General features: G+C 44.0%; 1 protein-coding gene across 1 annotated transcript; it reads right to left on the reverse strand.

The window, feature by feature from the left end:
- Nucleotides 1-4,740: 4,740 nt before the first annotated feature.
- Nucleotides 4,741-19,395, reverse strand: LOC311241626 (protein adenylyltransferase SelO-1, mitochondrial-like; the record flags this gene model as incomplete). The annotated part of the gene is made up of 9 exons (XM_084330502.1): nt 4,741-4,944; nt 5,027-5,183; nt 5,396-5,581; nt 6,266-6,428; nt 6,650-6,927; nt 7,708-7,838; nt 9,590-9,767; nt 10,726-10,929; nt 18,881-19,395. 9 exons carry the CDS (start codon nt 19,393-19,395, stop codon nt 4,741-4,743), a joined length of 2,016 nt encoding a protein of 671 aa, XP_084186628.1.
- Between the last annotated feature and the right edge of the window lie 1,653 nt (nt 19,396-21,048).

Below are 21,048 nucleotides of genomic sequence, written 5' to 3' on the forward strand. Positions count from 1 at the left end.
AAAAAAAGTCAACCAACGAACTCGATTCTTGTACCGGATCTCCTCTCTGGTAAACAAGAATACCCTGAAGACTCTGGCAGGAGCACTCATTCAAGGGTACTACGACTATGCTTGCACCTCATGGTACCAAAGCACCTCAAAGGCACTAAAAACCAAATTACAAACATCTCAAAACAAACTGGTCAGACTACTGCTTAACCTGACTCCTAGAACCCACCTCACCCCTGCCCACTTTGACAACCTAGGATGGCTTAGAGTAGACGACAGAGTACAGCAACTTGCAATGGGCCTGGTCTACAAGATACACTACACGACCAAGGTACCCATGTACATGTCAAAATACTTCCCAAAGGTCAGTGAATACCACACATATCACAAATCATGTTAAACCCAGATTCGGCTCAAACAAGGGACTAAACACGTTTCGCAATTATGCCACATCAATGTGGAACGCCCTACCCTGGGCGGGTCTTAATTTACCTGGGCGGGTCTTAATCTACCTGGGCGGTACGCCCAAGCTGAGCCTATGTATGGAAAACCCTGGTGTGTGTGTGTCAAGAATCATTTACACTGCCGTGGCCCCGTTCTGTTCTCAAGCGCGGGCTTTATTGGTATTATATATGAATGCACTCGCTTTGCCAAAACACTAATAGCGCCAATATGTATGCTATGCTATTGTAACCTTTGTGCGGGCAATGCCGGGCATGCAGTGTTGTGAGAATAGCAGAGAGCCTTGCTCTCACAATGGGGTATAATTGCACTGTGAGGCCGACTGAAGCCAGTACAACACATGGACTTGTGTTGTTAAACCAATGGGGTTTGTAAGTTGGCAGCCACGCTCCACCAGACCTTGAACAGAGGTCCACCCCCATGAAACAATACCCATAACGCTATGGTGCCAATAATCCTGATGGTGGCGCTATATAGCAGCGGTCTAAAGTTTAAAACTTTAAGAAATCATAAAAAGTCAACAGTACAAGCAACGGTTCTATACAAATGATTGTATACAATTGGTCACTAATAACTATAACTTGAAGGGGTCGTTCTGATGTTAGGAACCCTTGTCCTATTTGCTGTTTACAAATTGTGTAGTTTATCCTTTCCTTTCCTTTCTCAGCAATAATCCATGCTATTCTTCATATTAGCTCCAGCTAGTTAGCCACAAACTAAGTCAATGGGGTCAAGCTACTCCCTGTACAAGATGATGACTGAAGAGGAAACAACAACAGATGGCCATATTGACCTGCTAAATGTATTGAGTGTCCAACTTTACTCTTATATAGGTTCACTAAAACATCCCCTGTTTTTTTTAAGCATTAAACCAACTCAATGCATTGCAATAACGGACACATTGTACAACAGGTGCAATGTGGGTAAGCTACATTTCCCATTAACCCTTTCACTGCCGCACAACCAAACGGTTAACCCTTTCACTGCAACAATACAAGTCGCCGTCGGTTGTGTGATAGTAAAGGGTTAACCTTCTGTCGTGTGGCAGTGAAAGGGTTAAGACCCTGGAGGTGGGTGGGACATGTGCAGGAACCGCTCTGAGGGATAGAATTCAAACCAGGCCTTGTAAATATATATATATAGGCCTACATGGAAAATCTGTGTTTGGTTTTAAACCGGTACCATGTCTATTTAGCTTTATATGAATAAATATCTACTGTATCTATATATCTTATCTTAATCTGAATAACATGTATGAATTCTGAAATTGGGCATAGTTCCCCTCTAATTACGGTCCTGTTCCATTGACTGTAGGTGTGTCACAAGTTCAACCATTCCACTGAGACAGCATGCACAAGACCAGGGCGGACAGTGGTTCAGGGGGTAGAGCAGTCGTCTGGCAATCCGGCGGTTTCCGGTTCGATTCCCGCTCCTCCCGGGCATCGTGTCGATGTGTCCTTGAGCAAGACACTTAACCTCTAATTGCTCCCGATGAGCAGGTTGGCACCTTGCATGGTTGCCTCCGCCGTCGGTGTGTGAATGTGTGACTGAATGGGTAAAATGTGAGTAACAAATTGTAAAGCGCTTTGGATAAAAGCGCTATATAAAAAAGCAGCCATTTATAAAAAATTAAAAAAGCCAGCCATTTACCAGGGCCCTGGCACAACTAAATGGAACGGGTCCATAATTCATGTTATTAATTATTCCTGTGTTTACCCTGTGATGACATGTCAAAATGGCTGATTTGAAAAGGGTATTGTAAAATGTTACACTATATTTGACTAAATTTAATATAATAGGAGTCAACAGATTTTAATTGTGTCAATGTTGTATTAGTACGTTTTTCATCGATGATATTGATATATTGACAAAATAAAGTGTTTTACTTTTACCAATAGAAAACTTTTAAAACAACAATTCAGTGAAATATAATGTCAGTCAAGAGGAAACTTATCAAGTATAATGTAACAGAGTAGATTAATATACTTGGTTAACTGATGTCAAAGGTGGTGCAACACCGCCATCTACCGTGTTCTCTTGCATGGTCTGGGATACTAAACTGTTTAAATGTATGTAATATGTAAATGTAAAGATAAAATCATCAATTATTAATTTATTGTTAGTTAACAATTAAATAACAATTTACTAAAGTTTAATTAACTATCAATTTAAAGTACCTAATAAACTAATAGTAAACTCATTTGGTGAAAAAAGTTAAGCTGTCAGAATTTTTAGAACTGAACATTCTAATGATGATGTCACAACGGCTTTTGGTCATTGAAAGCTTTATAGTCCTAGAACTAAAAAAAAAAACTAAAAAAAGCTCACACATCAAAGGGTTAAACTGAATTAAGTTGATTTAAAATCCATAACAGATCATTTAATCTGTGTTCAATCTAAGACGTTGACATTAACGGTACATTGTATTCCTGTGTTCCTGCTCTTTCAGACTCAGACGGGTCATTAGTTGACTGGTTGACTGAGCCATCATTCATCATCAGCGGTCATAAAAAAGGGTTTTATGGGGGTGGCTACGTGGCGTAGTGGGCAAGGCGCTCGCCATGAATGCGGAGACGCTGGGCTCAGCGCTCCACATTGCTTTCAGTTTAGCTGGTCGTTCATACTAATACACATTGGCCGTATTAGGGGGTGGGAAACTGATGGGTGGGGATCGGGCGTTGTGGACAGCGACTCCTACAGGTCGGTTGGTGCGCCTGCACAGTAGAATCAGGAAGTGTCGGGGGCAGTGTGAGCCTCCCACGCGTTACTCCTCGCCACTGAGAGATCGAGCTGCGCAGGTGAAAAGATGCGACTGCTGTTACCTCAAGTACCGGAGGGGACTTGTGCTATGTATGACTTAGTCCACATTGCAGCCGGCTTGTGGGAGGCAAGAAACAGCGTTTGTGACAGGGGAGGGTTGAATTGGATGATACGAAATTGGGATGGGAGAAAATATAGAAAATGGGAGAAAAAGTGGATAAAAAAAAATGGGTTTTATGGTAAATTTTCATTCTGTAAAAGTAGACATTTCTTTTGATTTCCTAAGCTTTTGGTTTAGTCCTCAGGGTTGTGGACAATACATTCCAATGTCACTGACTTAACGTTACATAGCCTGAGATCTGGCCTAAAAAAAATTATGGACAATTCCCTGTACCTACATTAAACATCTAGAATTATGCCTTATGCACTCCTATGATATCATTGAATTGCATTGCCTGAGATGGCTGAAAGCTGTCTAATGGACAGTGTCAGTATTTTGTATCAAAAGAAAAAAGAGATAAGGTAGATATTTAAAATAAGGATGGGAACATTTTGGCCATAGAATTTTCTTTGTCATCCCAGGCTGTACAATTTAATGGCATCATATGATAGACATTACTTGACCTTGAAAACGTGTGTTTAAAGCTGCAATAACTATTTTCTAACTGTGTTTCACATTTTCAAAACTTCTTGTGACCACCTGCCATCAGAGGGTCTCGTTGACTCATGGTGTCCTACTCAAATCAACCCCGTGCCACCAGCTGCATGTTGTTGTTCTATCGTTTATCTTCTTTGTTGAGGAAACCCGGCCTCTACTTTAGCTCTGCCTGTTTCATAAACCTGTGCATTTAAAACGTTTTTAATCTGAATTACATCCATATTGTAAATGGGGGACACTGGTGTAAACAAGACGAAAGTCTTTCTCTGGTCTGCATCCCCTTAACAATTGTATGTATTGAGCTGTACTGTACTGTACCCATTCTGCAATCTGTTAATCAACTTTTCAATCAATCAATCAATCAATCAATCAATCAATCAATCGTGCTGTCAGAACAGTATTGTGTTGGTAGGTGAAGTATTTATCTACCTTGTTTAAAAACCAGGAAATGCCCAAGAGAAAGTTCCATGCACAAAACAAAAAAACTTGCAGAAAATCTCTTGGTTATAACAATATTGTTCCAGTAAGTTAGTTTTATGTTTATATACATGCTTTTGAGATTAATTCGTTTTGTTTGCCCCTTGTTTCCCACTAGTGGTCAGAACATAATTACTGCAGCTTTAAAACATCAAAATAAAATCGGAATTTAGGGAAAGTCTACTATTACAGACAACCTAGTAATAGTCCATGCATATGGAGTTCCTCTTTATCATTTCACATTCTGATGGCGACAGGAACACACTGAACTACATCACAAGCTCCCATGATCTTGACCAGGGACAGGAGAGAGAATATGTATAAAGGACAATGAAGTTAGTGTTAGTCTCTCTTTCTCTCTCTCTCCTTTTGAGGTCTGGGAGGCACTATGATGATCAAGTGACGCAAATCTCTGTCGCCCAGGCAGGGGGCTTGCTGTCGTAGAGGACACTGGTTTGAGCATCATCTCTGCCAGCTTGGCTTCTCCATTCCTTGAACTTCTGATCTCCATCTTCACATGTGTTGTTAGATCCACCTTGAAGCTCGAAGTCCGGCTGATTGGAATATGGGTTCTCCAGAACTTTGAGGACCCTCTGGACCTGAGAGATATGGACAGGGTTAGTTTGATAAAAAAAAAATACTAAAAAATTAAGTATTGCTAATAATTAAATATCTGCTGACCTCAGAAAAGTCTCCTTTTTCAGCTGCCCGTATTGCATTTTGGGCAATGTAGTTGCGAAGAACCACACGCGGGTTGGTGTTGTTCATTACGGCGATCCTCTGCTTCTTAATTGCACACAAGTCACTCACTCCGTCGTACTCTCTTGCCAAACGCCTCCTGTGTCAGTAATGTATTCAAATAGGTTGTAGTGAAGAACAACAGTAAAATGTATATCTTTCTTTATGCATGAATCCAGTAAGATGTATTAAATATTAAATGGCAAAACGAACTTCACTGTACTCTCCAACTATGCAGGGAAAACTGTTGATTAAAAATAAGCCGGCAAAACAAACAGCTGTAATTTCATTGGTTCCTCAGTTTTTTCTGACCGGTATCGGCTGGCCCAGCGAATCCAATCGTCACGCTGCTTGATTCTGAGCTCATCCTGGTTGGTTCCAAGTAGCTCCATTAGCCGCCCCATCTTCAACAGTTGCTGAGCCACTTCTGGCCTCTCAGCCACCAAGCCAAACATGACTGGGTTGGTGTGTGCCATGGATAGAATCATGGCCAGTTCACTAGAGCCAGAGAAAGACACACAGAGAGGGCTTTTGATAAAAACAATCTAAAGGGTAAAAAGAAATGTCTTGGCGCCTGTGGTAATGGATGTAGTTCTATATGAACTAGCTCAACTAGCTCGATAAATATATTGATTATTATACATGTTGATTGCTAATCTATTTACAAATAAGAAATACAATTAAAAATAAGTCCTATACTAAGAGCCAAATGTTTAACTTACATATTGTCTTGGTAAGCTTTTTCTCCATAATGCTAGCAGATAGATCAAAGAAAATACAATTAAATGACATGAACGATCTAATATCTACATAATATGTCCTGGTCATCTAGGGTGGATGTTGGCATTGTGTATATAGTGGGATGGTTAAAATATGACCTTGATATATGACAAACATAATATTCCCACGTCACCAACCAAGATGGAGATCGGCCACTTGAATTGCAACCACACACCTACAGGTATGGGAGTGTTCTGATCTTTAACATGCTACTTTTGTGGTGAAAATTCCAAAGGAATGCCTGCATGACATACATTTTATTTTATTTTTTTAAAGAAAGACAAAAAAAATAACCATTGAGTGTTTACTTCTGATATTTGACTTCTGATTCTTGTCTTCTGCGACTGCTGATAAAAAAAAATAAAGAATAAAGATACACCGTTCCACCATACGACCCCTCACCGGGACTCCATCGTAGGGGTGTTGTCCACCGTTAGCTCATCAATAGAGGCGCACTGCTTTAGGATGAGCTCCACTACTGGCCCGGCTGCAGTCCGCTCACTATCTCCATCCACTGGCCAGGGTATAGAACTGAGCAGGCGGAACGTGTTGGTGAAATCCGCACCTGAGAAGGTGATGGAGGTGAGGGCAGGGAGAGAGAGAGAAGGAGAGAGAGAGAGTGTGTTTTATTGAGTAAGAGAGAGAGAGAGACGGCCAGTACCAACAATTTATGATTTCAAAATGTAAATTTGCAGAATAGATTTAGCATAGATTTAACAATTTCACGCAACATTTAAAAGTGTTCACACAACAGCCCTGCTGCACACATCTCAGGATTCCTTGTACCGGCGTCGTGCATGAGGCGCAGCAGCTCAGATACAAGCTCAATATCCTCCACCTCCTCTTCTCTCAGAAGGCCCAGCTTCCTCCTCATGTTACTCAGGTAGAAGTTCTCATACATGGGCACGAACTCGTCCAGGATGGTCCCTGCTTCAGCTGCTTGGAGCTCAGAGCCCAAGGCCTCAGCTAGGCGCGCCAGGTTCCACCGGCACACAGATGGCTGAGCTTGGTAGGAGTAGCGCCCTCTTCTGTCAGAGGCATTGCAGACAAAGTCTGGATCAAATCTGCCACAGGGAGTTAGAAGAGTGTTTATGATCATCATTTACAGAACGTGTGTAGACGTCATGAATAAAGTCATGAATACTGAAGAAATACTGTTAATGAATTCATCATGGACCAATAGCGTAATGTAGAAAATGGGGGATAAAGAGTTGTTTAAGTTGTTTTGACAACATTACATCAGTGCTTATTATTATTATCATATATCCTTTTTTTTTACCACTTAAATACTTTCTTCCTGTTTGAACTTCTGATTTTAGGTTTCTTTAGTTTCAATATTTCAATAAGAGCAGATTGGACCATTTGATTTCTAGGGCATCCATTTGCTCAAACTAAAGCACTAACTCTCCTTTCCTTTTTATGAAATAATGTGTCATCGGCTAGGGATGCTCGATATTGGCTTTTTTACCGATACCGATATTCCGATATTGTCCAACTCTTAATTTCCGATACCGATATCAACCGATACCGATATATGCAGGGTTTCCCCCCAAAAAAACGGAATAATTTCAGGTAACTAATAATTTCACTGGATGCATTCAAAAGGCTTTCTAAATGTAAGCATTATCTGTGCAAAATATGATAATTAAAAAAGTAAAAATTAACATTACATATCTCTTGTTGTTGAATTAAACCAACACGCATACTTTTGACACGACTTGCTTAAATGTAAAAAAAAAATATTGTTATTGTTTTTTTTAGTTTTTTTTACCGATACCGATATTTTCCGATATCACATTTTACTGCCGATATCGGCCGATAATATCGGACATCCTAATCCCTACCTGTCCATGAACCCAAAGGGGCCGTAGTCCAGAGTGAGCCCCAGGATGCTCATGTTATCCGTGTTGAGCACACCGTGGCAGAAGCCAACACACTGCCACTGGGCCACCAGCTTGGCAGTACGCACAACCACCTGGAAAACAGGACCGTTCTTTAAATGTGCCTCTGCTCTGTGGCGACACGTGCATATTGTGCACGTGCAAATGTAACGTTTGCACAACCAACCACAGAACAACCAAAGCCAGTCAAAGTTTTACTAACTGGTGGTTGTTACATTATCCGGTGAGTAAAACATTTTGGATGCATAATGTAATAACTTTATTTATCACTGTATTTATGTTTTATTTAAACAAGAAGAGTTGGGGGGGGGGGGGAGTTGCACTTTGCAACACAGACCAACTTGCACGTGCACATGCTCTCTCTCTCTCATTCAGTTCAATTAGTTAAAATAAAATTCAATTAAATTCAATTATTTATTGTCATGACTACAATTGTTACAATATTGCCAAAGCAAACTGTGAAATAGAGTAAAACAGTTTGTTAGTAAAATACAAAATAGATTAAAATGGTAGATAGAGGTAGAGAGAGAGATACCACCGAACTACAATACATTTGTATAGTCAGTCAATGTAGCACCAATAACCTTTGTGGCAAATAATAATGTTATTATGTACAGTGTTGTTTGAGTCGCCAAATGTTTTGAGATGGTGCCACGTCTGGTTAAGGAAACTGTTCAGTGTGTAGCGCTGCCCACTGTGGTGTTGTCCTGCTCTAGGATTGGACTTCCAATTGGGTTTCCAAAACCCAGACATGTCAACCGACTGAGACCCGTTTCTATGGTTGTGGTTTTTATTACTGACCACTAGGTGCCTCTTCCTTCAACAAAAGCCATCCAGACATATCCAGACATTTGCATCCAATTGTTTTGAAAAGGATTCTACATGTCTACATTAATATTTGCCACATAATAGAAAGAACAGTTCACTGGTGTGTGTGTGTGTGTCTGTGTGTGTGTCTCTCTCTCTCTCTCTCTCTCTCTCTACAAGTTTGTCTGTGCAAAATGTGTTGCAAAATGTGCCACTTTTCAACAATCACATTTAAAAATAAAACAGATAGTGATATTGATGTGTTATTATTATTATTATTATCTGGTGAAGTTATCACGTAATTCATCCAGAATATTGTACTCACCGAATAAAACAACCATCTGATAATGTAATAAGTTATTACGTTATCCAGAGATGAGATTATGTTATCCGTGTAACAAATGTATTATCTGGCAAGTTGTTACATTATCCAGTTTTATTACATTATAAAGTCATTTTAAATCAAAGTTATTACATTATCAGGTATTATTACATTATCCGGCATTATTACATTATCTAGTGTTACACCCCTCGTGTAACACATACCGGATATACATCTTTGAAACACAGGACCTATGGCTTTAGGCCACATGCTGTTGATGATATTGTTTACCAAAAATTGCATGTATAGTATAACCAAATATTAAACCTGTCTGAACATAGGGATTATGCAGTGATATAGTTATCAGAAAGGTAAACCATACCTTTATGGCTGCATTCATCGTGGACACAAGTGACTAAACATGGCTGTATAGACGCTGTGATGTGAAATTATTAAACATAATCATTTTCGGTTCTTATTTATAAAGCAGGCTAGAAAGGATAGAGGGAAGTTATGTTAAGGGAAAAATAATATGAGTATAAGTTTAGTTGACATTCTCCTTTGGGCAGAGATGTTTGACAGTGTAGTGAAACGTCATCCAGCTCTCTGTGTAGGAGTGTGCTACCCAAGCTGAGGAGGATTCCAGTGTCAGCCAATGGGAGGGTAGGGCCACATCCTGTGAGCTAGGTTTCTTACCTCTTTGAAAAACACCATATTCCTATCTTTCCTGTTACTGTGGCCATGTTGTATATCAGGGTAGAAGGTTTCTATGATGTAATCCAGCAGCTGAGCACGAATGTCTGGTCGCCCAGCGCTTGGACCCTGCAGACCTGAGAACTCGTCGCGGACCAGAAATATCTCAAAAGATCCAAATCTGTAAAGAAATATCCAAAAGATCTGTGAAAATGTTTCTAAATCTGAGAACAGTGAAGAGAAACTATGAGCCAAGTGGATGAAAATCCCTTACTTTCACTTCCAAACACAGAATGTTCTTTATTTATAATAATAATAATTGATTTTATTTATATAGCGCTTCTCAAGAACCCGATACATGCAGAGTCAGCCAACCACTTCTTTTCACCTGCCAGCGCGGACTCTCATTGGTGAGGTGTAACGTGTGGGAGGCTCACATACCCTCACCATCTCCCTTCCTCGCTGTGCAGGCGCCCTGACCGACCTGTAGGAGTCACTGTTTACAACGACCAGATTACCACCCACCGGCTTCCCTCCCGCTGACTCTGCCAATTGAGCCAGTATGACGGCCGGCCAAGCCGGAGGCAACGCTGACAGCCGGATTCGATACCAGTGTCTCTCGCATTGGTGACGAGCGCTTAGTCCGCTGCGCTACCCAGCTGCCCCTTTGTTTAGCCATACTAAAGAGCAATTGCCACATCCAGACTCTCTTGACACTGAAAAAAGAGGTCTAACTCTGTCCTCCGTGTATCAACTGAGTACCAACAATGTATTTAACTGAGGTAGAACTTATAGCACATATACCTTCTATCGGAGTTCATGAATGATCAACAACTAATACTGGTCACTTTGGAGACCCATAGTGTTACAAAACTTTCATTTATAAAACCTAGTCTAAAAATCACACAATATACAACGTTGAGAATTGGGGGGAAATTGTCCGAATACCAAGAATGCCACTGGTAGGCCTACCAGCAGATCACTTGGGCAGCTTGTGTTGGGATTTAAAAGTTTCTTAGTTCTTGTGGAGGTGTGCCATTTACAGAAGGCAAAATGTTCTATCTAATGTTCTCTCTAAGTGACATATTAGAGAGACAATTCACCTAATGAAGGAGGGAGCAAGACCACAGAACATTCACCTAATGAAGGAGGGAGCGAGGCGCAGGACCACAGAACAGCGCTCAGGAATGCGTCGGCCACTGTTGAGGGGGTCTCTGTTGACGTAGAGGTCACAGGTCACAAGGGAGGCTGCACGGGTGGTAGGTATACCCAGGGCGGCCATCGCCTCACTGCACAGAAATTCTCTAATGCTGGACCGGAGTACCTTCCGTCCATCTCCTTCTCTGAGGAAGAATCAGATCATTTACACCGTAAATTACAGAAAGAGTTGTTATGAATCATGATGTCATGGGTGAAAAGATCACTTGAATAATCTCATTATTTTACACATGATAACGTTTTTTCTCCCCATTTTTCTATTTTTCTCCCATCCCAATTTCGTATTTCCAATTCTCCCCTCCCCTGTCTTGAATGTTGCTAGACTATGCCTCCCACTGGTCGGCTGTAGTGAGGATAGAAGCCTTGCATCACGTGTCCCCTCCGGTACACGAGGAGGCAGCCCGTCGCATCTTTTCACCGCAGCAGCTCGAACTCTCAGTGGCGAGGAGGAGTAACGCGTGGGAGGCTCACGCTGCCCCCGATACTTCCTGTTTCCGCCGCACCGGCGTCACCCAACCGACCTGTAGGAGTCGCTGTCCACAACGTCCAATCCCCACCCATTGACTTCCACCCTCTAACACTTGCCAATTGTGTTAGTATGACGGCCGGCCAAGCCGGTAGCAACGCCGAGAGCTGGGCTCGATTACCAGCATATCCTGCGTTAGTGGCGAGCGCCTTGCCCACTGCGCCACCCAGCCGCCCTTACACAGGATAAAGTTGAAGGTAAATAGGCACCAAGGTTTGATACAAAGGGCTGGCACTACTTCTGTTGAGTTGGCCAAGCAATAGGAGAAAGTTCTTGTGTGCCAAGAAGTTGATCTCTTAAGCAGCTCTCTGGGCTAATACATTCACATGCTTCTAATGAGCATGACTCATGACAGACTTATTGTGTCAGAGGACATTTCTTACTTCACCAAAAAAACAAACAATGCCGATTTATTTTGCACATAATCTCACACACATCCAAAAACTCGAACTCCTTGCGTTGTGTTATTTACAGCTGAATGAAATGATAGTAAGTAGCAGTAAGACAAAGTATTGTTATTGTTTTTTCATCTACATCATTTCATGGTTCTGTAATTAACACATGGCCTTATTGAAACAAATTTACTCTCAATAACAGTCAAACCAAATTAACTGTTTTTGAATTTTTTGGATGTGTGTGTGAGATGAGCTTATTTGCAAAATAAATCAGCATTCTATTTTGGTGAAGTGCTCCTTTAATATACAATTCTGGAAATAGGCCATGACACCGAAGACTATGCTACTACAATGCTTACATTTGTATCAGTGGACATTTCTACCTGATATAATATACAATTCTGGAAACAGGCTATACCGTGGACTAGGCTATAGTATAATACAGTACTTAAAATGTGCAAATATAGCCTACAGACGTGGAACCTACCGTATTTCTGGAAACCTTTGTGTCTACAGGGTTTGGCCAAAACTGCTCACACATTCTGTGTGTTCTATAAATGGTAAATGTGGGCATTTATATAGCGCATTTATCCAAAGCGATTTACAATCAATTGGTTCACTGACACATGCAAGGTGCCAACCTGCACATCGGGAGCAATTATTATGGGGTTAAGTGTCTTGCTCAAGGAACCTCCGGATTACCAGACGACTGCTCTACCTCCTGAGCATGCGCACTGTCTCCCAATGTTACAGGAGGCTGATGAATACAAATGATGACAGTCATGGTTGGACGGTGGACCTGAGACTATCGTTTCTAGACCAGAATTCTCAAACCTTTTGAATTAATGAATGAATGAAAACTTTATTAACAGATTGCAGAATGGGTACAGTACAGTACAGCTCTATACATACAATTGTTAAGGGGATGCAGACCAGAGAAAGACTTTCGTCTTGTTTACATCAGGGTCCCCCATTTTCAATTCATCGTAACATATATGACATACATGACATACAGATAGTCAGTACTGCTACATCTATACATTTATGACATACCAGATTTGCAAATACAGTACTGTTTGTGATACGAAAAGAGTCCAGAAAAAAAAAGTATATACATTTTCATGTCAACGACCCCCAAGGCTAAATGTATACCTAATTGGCCAAGAATGCCCATTTAACGTTAGGTTATGACTATAACCAAGTTCTGTTAGTTAGGGGCGATGCTTGGCATCGCCTTCTGCACTATCTCGCGTACGTGCACGCGTACTGAATAAACCACAAATGTACCTCTAATACCAGTATTAGTCTGACCACACCCCTCATCAGCTTACCTTCATAAGCAGGTGTGTGGTCACCTGCTCTCCTCCTTCCCAAGCTTTCACCACAAGGTGAGGACAAGGGCTGCAGCGGCGTCCGATGCCAAGCATCGCCCCTAACTAACAGAACTTGGTTATAGTCATAACCTAACGTTCTGTATCGTTAGTGGCTTAGCTTGGCATCGCCTTCTGCACAAGGGAGGCCAAGCGGAGCCACTTGGCTGACAAATACACCCCGCTGACAGCCCCCCAAAACCATCAGAACAGGGAGGGCCGAGCCCCCCCGACCCCCCCTAATGGAGGGTAGCCCCCCTATTAGGGACGTCACGGGAGGGCGACGGACCCGACCGTGCGAAGAGGCACTCAAGCAACTCAACGCACAGGGTGAGCAGACCGTGGCTTGACCCCACGACTACACACACGCACAACCCGCATGCCACCCGGGAACGAACGGAGGAACAACCTCGTTACTGCCCCCAGAATCACGGGGTCAAGGGCAAACCCAACCCCGTGGCAAGGCCGTAGCAGCGGAGCACGAAGGAAGACCCAGACCCACCAAAAGGACTGGACTCCCTGGAATGGGGGCCCGGAGAAGTCCATGATGCCAGCATCAAGACCCCACCAGGTGGGCACGTAGTGCCCCGCCCCCCACATCGCCAGCGTATTCGGACAAAGGCCCCTCAGTTACTGCACCTGGTATTCCCAGGCGGAACCAACCAGGCCAGAACCTGCCCAGCTTCCGAGATCGGACGAGACCGGGCGTGTTCAGGTCGGTATGGCCGTAAGCCGAGCGGGCCCCGTCCCCCCAATAGTACACCGCCTGGCACACTGACCCTGCAGAATAGGCAGTCAGCATGGCCGTAAGCACACAAAAAAGGTTAACCAACGGAAGCAGGCAGCGCACCGGGGAAAAACCAGGCAACAGGCTGTTAACCCTAGCCTGGAGACTGCGGACGAGACAGGCGCCAGAGGGGACAGCTGAACACAGCCGCCCCGGCGGAAGGAGCGTAAGCTGGCGGTGTTGCATGACCAAGCCTCCATTTAACAACCCCCACCCAGAGGGGTCGAGGCAGAGAAGGCTGACACGATTGGCAGACGTCATGAACGTGCAGGGGCACCCTCAAACGGTGAACCCGGGAGTTGACACTGCTCCAACACACCAGGGAATCAACCACCTCGGTGTTACCCAATGCGGTGGTTGTTCCTATAACCCCTCAAGAAAAAACTCCAAAACACACCTGCGGGTATACACCGGCTATACCGCAGTACAAGTGTTTCAGTTTCCAAAAAGGGTTAACCCAGGCCTACGGGTCGCAAACATCACTTCGGACCGGGCCTGGCGGTACGGGAAGCACAGGGTCACCAGAGGAGGTCAAAAAACCACCCCCACAGGCCCCTCTTCGCCATGCGTGAGAGAGGAGCGAAAAATAATGGAGAACCAGCCCCTAAGCACACCGTACCTGGTATTCCCCGGCGGTCTCCCAACCAAGTACTAACCAGGACCAACCTGTGTAGCGGCCGAGATCCGACGAGATCGAGCGCGTACAGAATGGCATGGCTGTAAGCCATGACGACAGTGCTGAGTAAAAACATACCCAACCAGGGTCTCCATAGCGCTTAACCCTGTGACACCCAGACCGACCTGGCATTTTTCCCCCTGAAAAAAGCCCAAGTCCCTCAGGGTACCAGAACAGCAGATCTGCATCCCCGGCGGACAACGGGTTCAACTGATCTGGACCAGCGTGACCAGAACCAGTCCCGTGCCCTAACCACGCCGACATGCCTACTCCAGGAGAAGGGCAGATATGCGTGTTGATCTTAACATGAAAAGAAGGCGCCACCCAGACGTCGGGACGAACCGCGCCTGGTGGCCCACCCCAAGGGCGTGAGACCCCACTACATATGTTCAGATCCATCCCGTCATCATCCCCCAGACATGAACGAGAATCCGTCGACAACCCACCCAGGTCATGGGATGTGGTCGCCGGAAGAGGAAAAACCCCCATCTCAGTTGCTTTATAAAAACGCTGTTTCAACCACAAGCAACTAAGGCGTGCCAGTCAATCGCCTGTTTACAGCGAGCTAGCACTATACGTGCGTCGGGACACACCCCCATCAATGAACAGGCTATTTAGACCTGTCATTGAATCCCCAAGGCGCCCAGGGGAACGACAAGAGGGGTGTGACACTCCCTAACTCCAACACTTCTGGAATAGAAAGAAGGAAGCATCAACAGTATGTATCCCAGTCTACACAGCCGGGGTAAAAAATGTTCACATTTTTACATCCCACCACCCTCCCATAGGAAAGAGACGGGGATCCCCAGAGAGACTTCCCACGCGAGCTGTACAGATTGAAAAGAATATATTGCACCTTGAGCCATGTAAAAAACTGGTTTTAGGGCCTCCGGGGAAGAGGCACCGAACCCATACACACTCAATAAACGAATTGAATCGAATATACATACAATAGAAAAGGACCCTTCTAGAGGGTCCACTCACTTTGACAATCTGAGGAGGAAGGCTCTGTACTCTGATGGAGGCTTCCTCACATGGAAGAAGGAGTCCGAACTCACAGAAGGCCTGAGTAGGCGCTTGGTGAGGAGGAGCCCTGACCACCCCCCCTGAAAACAGATCCATCACATGGACCTGAACAGCACACGGAAGTCCTACCAACAGAGACGCGCACGGTGACGTACTCTATGGCGGGGGAATTCCTGCGGTGCACACGCCCAATATACCAGGCCGTGGGACCAGGAACTCCCTCCCCCCCCCCCCCCCCCCCCCCCCGTAACGTGCCGAACCGCCACGTGACGGGAACCTTGAAGGACAGGGGGTGTACCCCTGACCGACAGAACAATGGGGAGAGGAAAGGTTACCAGTTCACCCCTTTACGACCCCACACCCATGATACGACGTAACGACAAAAAGAGAATATGACACAGTCATAGTCAGCTCTATGAAGCGTTTCACAGCTCCACACAGCGCACGAGCTAACCTGCTATCTGATTTTTACTAAGGAAAAACACAGAATAGAGAGGGCTCTAAGAACCCCGGTCCAACATACACATGTGCTTCTGTGGCCAGTACAACCCAGTTGTAGGTCACATGACACACACAACCCATCATCACCTACAAAAAATGGCAAAAACACTCAACAGAGGAACGCCGTTTTTTTCACAATGAGAGAATACATCATTCTTGATTAGTATCGACCACAGGCCTTGCTAAGCACACATGACAGCAACCAAACCAATTTCCCTTTAGGAAATAAGTTTCTCCAGCAGATTTAGCACAACCTCAGCAATCAAGCTGAGAGTTACATCGTATCCCTACCACACAAAAGACACAATTAATGCACAACATGTCTGATAGGAGGTGATAAAGTCCCCAGGGAACCGGGGGGGGAAACACAATCCTCCTATTTTACCCTCAATACGGCCAGTTAAAACAGGAAAACCTGTTAATGTGTGAACTCACTGTTCATTGTCATTACAGTCTGAGAAAGAACATTCTTTTACTCACTCGTCACCAAGCATAGCTTCATAGGTTAGTTGCCTTAGTAGTGAGTACACGGTACACATAAACACCATGATGTTTCTCACACAACAACCAGATCAATACATCACGACCTGCACGGAGAAGCTAACTGCCAGTGACAAAAACAGCTCACACACAACCCGCAACGTATCTCAAATGCATTGCAACAACACACGTTTTGGGAAAAAACACCGTTATTCACAATACATTTAGCAAGGTAAAACCAGAAGACGTGTTTATGAGGTCTGGCCAACCCCGTACCTGCCCGGAACGCAGATCAGCGAAGTGCAGTCACAAGCCACCGTAGAACACAGCCGTCCCGTGTTGTTCGATCCGGGCAGCGTCGCCGCTCCACCAGTCGCTACAGTCCTCTTTGTTGACGCAATCCCCGTCTAGGCTCAGGCAGGGTCGACGAACATCCCCTGTCAAGGATGACGTCGTGGTCAAGAGTGTAAAACATGTTAAAAATCAAAGCACGTTCAACAGAATAGCATCAAGCTAACGGCTGCTCCAACCGTTCGGGTGCTATTGCTTCCGCTCGCGAGACGCCGATCTACGACGCACGCGATCAGGAGCGAGCTCCCGGCGGCGCGCGAGAAGCCAAGCTACCCCGCGCCAGGCCACCGACCGGCTAACCGTAAGCTATGAACATGTAAACAATGACATAACACTCACCCAGACAGGCCGCCGTTCTGAACCCTCCTCACTTTTTAAGAGAAAAGAGAAAACAAGACGTCAACACCGCTTCACAACGGTGACATTAACACGTCCGGCGGAATCAGCACAGTACCAACTGGCCTGTATAGCTGACTTTGAACATGAATCTGCCGCTATCGCACATTACATGCACATATCCCCTCGTGAAGGAATACTCTCATTTGGATATGAAAGATGGGGTCTTAACACGGTGACAGAGAGAATCCACTCGTCCAGAACACACAGGGATCACCAGTGTCAATGGTCGCGGCCCACTAGTTAAAACTATAATGGTCGCCAGACCAAGGCCTTCTGTCGCCTAGACGGCTAAACAAAGGACCCTAGCCTGGGGCCGGTTTCCATAAACTTTGTCAAGTAGCCCCCATAGCACTAACAGACAAGTGGAGCCCGCCAGCAAACACTACTCACCCAACCTGGAACGCACCGCTCCTCACAACAGCGGCATGTCCGACAGTTCAGCTGTGGCCTGACAGGTTTCACCCCAACAAACACAGCAAGGAACTGCAGTTGAGAAGCATGCAGCGGCGTGCTCCCAATACGAAAACCGGTGGAGGGTTTGTAGAATGATCATCATCTTCTAGACACTCCAGTACGAAGACAATATCGCCGTATTTTCTCGAAAATAGTGAGAGAGAAAATAAAGATATGATGTCAACGTATCCTTGTTTCCCAAGCTGTTCCTAATCCAATTTCTTCCATCATGGTGTCAAGTGTGGGGATCTACCGAGGCACCTCTTCCTTGTGGTGAAAGCGAGAAGGAGGAGAGCAGGTGACCACACACCTGCTTATGAAGGTAAGCTGATGAGGGGTGTGGTCAGACTAATACTGGTATTAGAGGTACATTTGTGGTTTATTCAGTACGCGTGCACGTACGCGAGATAGTGCAGAAGGCGATGCCAAGCTAAGCCACTAACGATACAGAACTCACTGTGCCTAAGCTATTACTATGCTCATGTCCTGTGCACTCAAGAGTAGCACTCAAGTTCGACACCGTTTGAAGAACAGCTCTAGCTGCCAGAGTTGTACCGTTCCTGCCGACCTGTTGTACAGAACATCACATGTAAGACGCTTTGGATAAAAGCGTCAGCCAAATGACTAAATGTACATTTTATAGATTTTGTCCCATGAGTCACCCAGATCTGACAAGATATATGATGTCATGTCACATAATTATGATCAAATCGGTCTATAAAATCGGTCTTTTATTACTTTTTTTATTTTGACATTGTCACTAGGCCTACTATTTCTAGTGAAGAATATATTAGTGAACAAATAAAATAATTAACTCATATTCCCTATTTTGCTGCGGGGGACCCCCTGGAACCTCCGACAGTCAGCTCCCCACTTAATTTGAGAACGTATTGATTGATTGAAAACTTTAATTAACAGATTGCAGAATGGGTACAATACAGTACGGCTCAATACACACAATTGTTAAGGGGATGCAGACCAGAGAAAGACGTTTGTCTTGTTTCCATCAGGGTCCCCCATTTTCAATTCATATAGGGTACAGGGTACAGTACAGTACAGCTCAATACACACAGATACCAATCCATCACACACATGAAACATGGACTATATACCTGGAGTAAGGTGTGACTCCTCCACCCTTCACTTGCATCTCCCATCGTCCACAGCCGGTGTTTGGCCCCACACTGGCGGCGGGTTCATCTGACGCCGGTGTGCCTCCCGCTGCCACCACCACCTCACCGAGATACATCACCGCACCGTCTCCCAACTGGCCCGCGAACAGTCCAAACTGGTGGCCACTGTAACAATGCGCTGCTGGTTCGGAACCCGGCAGCAATTTGGAACCGCTGAAATATTCCGCGCCGTGCGGATGGCGCGACACATCCTCCGGCGCGTTCAGTCCGAGCAGTGCCAACGCTGGCTGTGAAAGGGCGACAAAGGTTGGATTGGCCACCGGTTGCAGCGCGTGGACGCGAGAGAAACAAGCTCCGTTAACGGTTCGAGACCCCTTTTCCTTAGAAGTGTCCACTGGTAGTTTTTTCAACGCGACGTTGTCAAAAGGCAGGCGCTCCAGCCTCAGGGTCGGTGGGATCATCATGGACACTTCTTCTTCGTGAGGAGGATCCATTCTGAATGGCTTGACGAGCAGACCAGTCTGTCTATAGCGGCGGCCCCACAGCCACGATACTCTATGTAATAATAAGTATAATAACTCTATAATGTAATATTCAACCGGCTTATTAAAGTGGGGGAAGGTGTGGCATCATCATGGGACCGTCGCTCGATTACCGTATTGCACGGCATAACCAACCAAGCCAGAACAGAAACGATAACACCACTAAACTAAATCCCCTACAGATTTTCTCGAAAAGTGGTAGAAACGAGATAGGGACACGGTGACAGGGAGTTTGTTCAGAGGCACAACAACAACACTGGCGAGTGTTTACGCTTTTTGCTAATGTTTTATTAACTTAAATACACATCCAGTCAGTCGATCATCAACCTATCCCATTTCTTGCGTCCAATCATGTCTTTGCTTCTTAGCAACAAGGTGCTCCTGAATGGGCACTGTCCTTGGTGCTGACATGCGTCATCTATATCTTGAGCCGTACTGTGTACTGTACCCATTCTGCTTTTGATTGATTGATTGATTGATTGATTGATTGATTGAATTGATTGATTGATTGATTGATTGATTGAAAACTTTATTAACAGATTGCAGAATGGGTACAATACAGTACGGCTCAATACACACAATTGTTAAGGGGATGCAGACCAGAGAAAGACTTTCATCATGTTTACATCAGGGTCCCCCATTTTCAATTCATCAGGACATAATGACACACACGACATACAGATAGACAGTACTGCTACATCTATACATTTATGACATACCAGATTTGCAATCTGTTAATACAAATTCAAAATCAATCAATCCATCCGTTATTTTTTTTTTTAATGTTTAACAGGCACAGGTTAAATCAAATGCATGATCAAACAGAGAGAAAGACCAACAAGATACATCAAAATTCGCCCTAAACATCATCGACAGTGAGATCTGACTGTTCAGTGCTGAAGAGGAGAGGAGATTTTTTTATTTGATTTTTTTATTTGAAGTCTTTATTTCGAACATGCAATGAATACAACAAACAATAACAAAAAAGAAAAACAACTCAATCTGCATGTTCGAAAAGGAGTAGGAAGAAGTATACACTTATTTAATCCTACCCCTTTTCCACTACTCAAATGAGTGTACTATTTTAAACATAAAAAAGAAAAGAAAAGAAAAGAAAAAAAAAATATATATATATATATATGCAAAACAAAAAACAAAAACTATATATGTATAAAATAAAATAAAATAGAAAACAAAATAAAAATGTAAACACCCGTGAATATCAAGTCCCTTCTTCATCCCTGTACCTTGTGAACATAATTTCCTTATACATCAGTTTGAATTGTCTCATGTTTGGACATTGCTTTAGCACCACATTTAGACTGTTCCACAGTTTCACTCCACATATTGAGATGCAGTGTTTTCTCATGGTAGTGCATACGTTTAGCACCTTTAAATTGTGTTCTCCCCTCAGATTATAACCCCCCTCCCTATCAAAGAACAATTCTTGAATGTTTCTTGGAAGTGCATGACTTTTTGCTTTATACATTAATTGTGCCGTTTTAAATTCCACAAGATCATTTAACTTCAATGTCTTTGACTCCAGAAACAATATGTTAGTGTGATCACGATAACCTGCAATGTGAACTATCCTTATGGCCCTTT

Source organism: Notolepis coatsorum, assembly GCF_963971535.1.
Source record: "Notolepis coatsorum genome assembly, chromosome: 15".
NCBI classification, from domain to species: domain Eukaryota; kingdom Metazoa; phylum Chordata; class Actinopteri; order Aulopiformes; family Paralepididae; genus Notolepis; species Notolepis coatsorum.